The sequence below is a fragment of the Echinococcus granulosus genome (genome assembly GCF_000524195.1).
Source record: "Echinococcus granulosus chromosome Unknown EG_S00017, whole genome shotgun sequence".
Classification (NCBI taxonomy): domain Eukaryota; kingdom Metazoa; phylum Platyhelminthes; class Cestoda; order Cyclophyllidea; family Taeniidae; genus Echinococcus; species Echinococcus granulosus.
The window spans coordinates 524,362-529,931 of record NW_020170397.1 but is presented as its reverse complement, the minus strand read 5'-3'; the positions used below and the strand labels follow the sequence as shown (position 1 = coordinate 529,931).

At 44.3% G+C, this 5,570-nt stretch overlaps 2 protein-coding genes across 2 annotated transcripts in view; one reads left to right on the top strand and one right to left on the bottom strand. All coding sequences in view use genetic code 11, as the record gives it.

Annotated features, from left to right (window-relative positions):
* Nucleotides 1–836: 836 nt before the first annotated feature.
* EGR_03324 (hypothetical protein) lies at nucleotides 837–4,653 on the top strand (the record flags this gene model as incomplete). Its single annotated transcript, XM_024492573.1, has 4 exons — nucleotides 837–965; nucleotides 1,030–1,254; nucleotides 4,320–4,447; nucleotides 4,578–4,653. 4 exons carry the CDS (start codon nucleotides 837–839, stop codon nucleotides 4,651–4,653), a joined length of 558 nt encoding a protein of 185 aa, XP_024352974.1.
* Nucleotides 4,654–5,394: 741 nt separating this feature from the next.
* Nucleotides 5,395–5,570, bottom strand: part of EGR_03323 (hypothetical protein) — a gene marked incomplete at both ends in the record, with an annotated part of 3,344 nt that continues 3,168 nt past the window's right edge. Inside the window, one exon of the mRNA XM_024492572.1 lies at nucleotides 5,395–5,475. Coding sequence (XP_024352973.1) covers nucleotides 5,395–5,475 — 81 coding nt within the window. The remainder of the gene's footprint in view (nucleotides 5,476–5,570) is intronic.

Here is a 5,570-nt window from a genome sequence, read left to right as displayed (position 1 = left end):
GCACTTTACCATGAGCAAGCTTCGATTTGGTCACTTTAAGAAGAGTCGAAGCTTTCTGCATCACCACTTCCATTGCCAGTTTGTATGCCTACCATTAGAAAGGGAGCACAAATGTTGCGTACATCAAGGAAACCAATTTTTCAATGGCTTTGCCCCTCTCTGCTTACAACATGTTCACCGATGAGCCCATTCAGAAGACGCAGTAGATTCCCAATCGACTCTTCCACCTTTGCTGACAGGCTGGATGCACGCTTAGTATTTTCGTCTGGCGAGATCTGCAAGTGGGACAAACCCATTGGCACCTCCAAAGGACTCGGCAACCCAACCGCAATCGACCGGATCCATAGCATCTTCTCAGATCGTCTATGACATATCGTCCCCCAACTGATTCAGAAAATTAACACCTACGAACTCCGATTATCTGCCTGATCAATGAAAATTCCATACACGCACACGTTTTAACCTTTAATCGCAAATGAATCAACCATACAAGCAATCTTAACTTGAGCTATCTCAAAACACACCACTCATCCACCACGGGTATTGTTTGGCAAATTTACAACAAAATCCACCAACTACACGGGTCATAATGATCAATGTGTTACCATGTAGACGAAATAAGAGAACTTCTGCATTGCTAATTGAAGCAGTCATTAATGCACAAACAAATAATACATAGACGAGGCAAATACAGAGAGAGCACAAATGGAAACACAGTGGGATGGCCAAGGAATGAATGGATACGACACGGATGGTTGCAGGATAGCTGAGTAGTTCGTGTGATGAATAGACGGAGAGGAGGGCGAAAAAGGTAGACACAACTAGAGAGACAAGAGATGGTGGCAGATTATACGGGCAACAGTCACCTTGGCTTCCCACTCCGAGACGCTGACCTCACCCCGTCAAGATTCTGCTCCATTTCCACGTACCTAACCTCCTCGGACGCCGTTGCAGCCTGGATAGCAGTAATGGAGTCAGCACACTTTCAGAAAACTGCCTTTAGCTCTTACGACACCTGCTCATACGTAGCCCACAGTGCTGCCTGAGCAGGTGCCACTTCCCCTTAACGTGCCACGCCGTCAGCCACTGCCGTTTCGTGGTCCTGTGGTGACACTCAGTGTCGGTAAAGACGTCTGCATCTCCGCTGCAGCTGCTGTTGATGTGGCATGCTGTGAGGTAGAAAAGACGCCTGCAAATCTCATGCTTCCATTCTTCTGGCAACTCTACGTCTATCCCAGTCCTACATCCACATTTGTTTGCCTTCAAACACCTTTAGGAATGAAGAAGGATAACAAAAGTGAAAAGGCCAATAAATAGGCAGATGAATTGGTGGATGGATGAAAACGGGATGGATAGATAGACAGATGACTAATCAAACCAAAGGATTGGGTTTTTTGGTTTTTTTGTTAATGGAAGGATCGTTTCTGTCACATCATATTTTATAGAATTGAAGCCAATCTCAGACATGGCTTCCTTAGTGAATAAAACTGACTGTTTCAAACACCAGTTAGGCGGCGAAAGTCCATTTAGATTGGAAAGATGAATTGAGAATGGACAAACCCATGGAGATCCTTCAAAAATGGCATGTCCATCATGGCAAGCTCTGCGACATGGTTAATTCCAAAAAGGCTTTCGAGGAAACAATAGGACAGACAGGCCCCAGCATCACAAATGTACCCAAGAAGATCCATTCCAAAGGTGACGGTTCCGGTCTACATCAAAAGCGGACGCACCAGAACCGAATCCGTCTACATCGACAGCGCGATCACATGGCGCTCCCATTTCAGCATTCAACCATACCAAATGACATAGTAGCGAGGCAACAGAACTGGAGAGAAAGTTACATTATGCTGCATAAATTAGGTGCTTGCGTGCTTTATCCCCATGCACCAAAATGATCCAATTAGGCTTCAAGAATGCCCACCACTTCGGCTGTTACCTTGACGAAGTGAAGGGGGAGTGTACATTTAAGCAACCATACAAACTTATCAACAGACATAGATGCGCCCAATGAGCACTTCCACAAGGCTTAATAGAATTGGTCTCAACTACAAAACCTTAAAAAAGTTGCTTGACGCGTAATGGAGTGGTGACACCTGACAGATATAGGTAAACTTACCTCACGGGCAGCTTCCATTTATGCAAAGTCTTCATTGAATTGGTGCCTAAGTACCCTCAGATGAGTGTCATGAAAATGGAGACAGAAATTCGAGGCAATTATTGTTCTAAAGTCGATTGTCAATCGTGTGTCAGCTTGAAAAAAGGAGTCACTTAGGACTTTCGCCGTTCCACAGTTAAACAGCTACCTCATCAGGCACCATCATTTACGCCACTGTCATTCCACAACTGACCACTATTACCGCAGCAATTATGAGATACTGAAGTAAGTTCACGCCACTTTCACAACAATGGACAGGGCGCAACAGCGAAAAGGTTATTCTCTTAGTCAGTCAGTCAGTCAGTCAGCAAATCACTACACGCACGACAACTCATAGCACACATGGAGGAAGTTAAAAGCAAAACAAATTCATCGACTGCCAAACTGAATCCCTGCCACCCGTCGACCCATGGCATCTGGGAGGCACTCATGTGCTCACCCTCCACCAATATAGCTCCTTCAAAGGCAATGTAAGAGTGAAGCAATTGATGCATTATCACTCACATTAAACACCGCTGCTGGTTGCTCGTGACACTGTCATCTTTAGTGGCCTTAACCAAAAGACCTGCAATTCTCTCTTATTCAAAACCGAAGGCCTTACTTCAAGTGACGTCATTCAAGCCACTCAACATCACCACAAACTGTTCCAACTATTCATTAACAAGCAATACGTTTTACTACTGCCCACTGCACCATTTCCAAATGCTACATACAAGCTTGACGAAAGTCAGCATTCTACTTCGGCCCTAGAACAGAGGTGCGCCTCCTTCGTCAAGTAGACAAGCTCAAACCACACCAATTTCAACTAATAATCATGGCAGCTTAATCCGAGAACACTAGAGAATATCACATTGCTACTGACGCGTACGTTTTACAAGCCCCAACACGTACCTACAACGAGTTCCACCAATAACTGCACGAACTGCTTCAGTCAACTGGTGGATTTTAGGTTCACCTGCAATTTGGTAAAATCAAATGCAGAAATAAGAGGCGAGGAGACATTGTTGCGCATTAACAATCCAAACGAAGAGGGACATCGTGCGATTGCTGAAAGCTGAGAGGAAACTGAAGCACCAAGAACTCTATCAAAATGCATTTCCTTTTAACTGGGGAAGTCCTGCTTCACAGGAGAGATCAAATGAGTCAAGTGGACGTCTAGATAGAAGATGAGAAGACGATGGATTGCGTTGGGCTGATCCTTCAACTGAGCCATTTCCATGGCCTTTCCCCACCGCACACTTCTCACACAAGGTCAGGTCACCCACCTGAATTGAGCTACGGTTGTGTTGGGAACAGGAGTCAAGGTTACGTTATGAGGGCTTTGAAAGTACTCTTACTTGAACCTGGCTTTCATCGCGCTTTTGTTCAGTTTTCTGTCCTTTGTGATCATTTTCTTTAGTGTTTACCATGCTCGCATTTGTATGCCTTGTAACTCCATGCCATGCACCTTGTAACCAGGACTGGTTTTTATGATTTCTTGGCAGGCTTAAACTTAACTAGTCATTTACAAACTCAATTGTTACGACAGTCTGTTATTCAGGGCAGAAGACAACTTCTGAGTCTAGCAATGCACTATTATCCTACCAAATTACTCAGTCACGGGCTGGTTGATCTTAACGGAGGATTTGTTAATGCTAGCCGTGGTGAACTCCTTCACTCAGATTGCAATTTTTTGGAAGCTCTCTGGTTTACTTAATTTTGGAAGCTTGAAATTTGAAAGAAAAATAGACCCCTATAAATAGGGGAACATGCTGCTCGACTATTGCTTCAGTTCTACAGGTGTGATATGCACGGTTGACAACGCAACGCTTCTCCATCTTTAGTTAGCGAAAAGCTTAAAAGGTGTCTTTTGAATGTGCTCATGAAGAATTGCACTTTTCACCTCTTTCTTAAACAACTTTCAATGCTATCTGCCTCTCTTTCGGTAGTAATGTTTTCTTTATGGTCGCCATCTTCAAGATCTGTAGACGTTTAAATAGGTGAAAAATATTCATTTCTCCCTACCTGTAATGAATATCACTGCGTTTGTGGAGGATGGATGGCAATATTTTTAGTTGACAACCTCTTGCCCGGTTGGCTCCTCCCAAGGTCACAATGATCACGGTGACAGCTGAGGATGGTGAACTGGTTCGAGTGGTTCTCCTCATTCCCAACTCGACAGTTTCTTAAATTCTTCAGTGGCAGTTCCATCAAAGGCACATTCATACAGTCCGGCAGTGGTGATGCGCCAAGTTTTGTCTCCACCGTTAGTCTGCCCAGTGCTGATCTTGCCATCCATCTTAGTGATTGGTACGTTGCACACTTTTCCCGTTGATACTTTTAGTACTGCTTTCAAACTGCTAGTGCCTACTTCATGGAGTTGCTTTTGCTCGTACTTTAAGGCTTTGTGATAAACAAACCGTGTTGACAACCTTTGAAGCTCCTTGAATGTTGAGTGCAGGCTGAAGAAGGGTGATGAGGACTTGAAGTACAAATATCGACAGTTTCCGGATTAGATCGTCCCCTCACAGGCCAAATATGAGAGATTCCTTCATTTTCCTACTTAACTCTCTCGTTGTGCTACTTACAGTATTATATTGTTATCATTATATTGTATTACGATCCGTAAACTTTTCTACTTCGGCTCTTATTATTGCCTATTTAAAATGTTACAATGCTCACGGAGAGGTGATTTGCGTTGCGCTAAGCCAAACGCATGTTTTGGCGACTTTTCTTTGGGGTTGTTGAGTTCGCTCCAACCGCTCAAATGTGGTGTGTGAAGCGTCCTCAGCTGGAAACACATTCTTGCGCAATGGTAATTTGAAGGCGGGTTTTGACGAAGGCAGTCAAAAGACCGGATTTCACGGAGTAGTGTGTGTCAGTTTTATTAGAAGAGTACGTGACTCATCTGGCATGCTGGTGGCGTGTGGCTTTTGTCATGCTGCTACTTTCCCAGCCCTTCCGTTTGCCTGTGTTAAAGACTACCCCTCTCCATTTGTCTGTCTCATGAGCTTTTTAAGGCTATCTCGAGCATCACCCATTCGTTGCCGTTTGCCGAGTCCTGCTTTGAACCTTCACCATTCCACAATTTGACCTTGAAAATGAACTAGTCATATGCCGGTCCAGCTGGTGTTTTTGCTTAAGAGGACAGACACCATGGGGACTTTGATAGAAAATATGAGGAGACAAAACACTACAAAAATGAGGACTTAATCTTATTAATGTGGTCGCTAGGCGTTTCCGGGTGGTCTTGGTTCTCACTCATTTGCACCAAGTTGGGTGACCTTGACCTCAGTGCCTTCACGATTGTAGATGCTCGCACCTGAGACGGGTGTGGACTGAGACCAGGGTGATAAGTGGTGATGAGGTGAAAGCGAGTGTAATGACAAGATATGATTTCAAGAGTGTTGAAGTAGTCTGCAATATGCAGTGG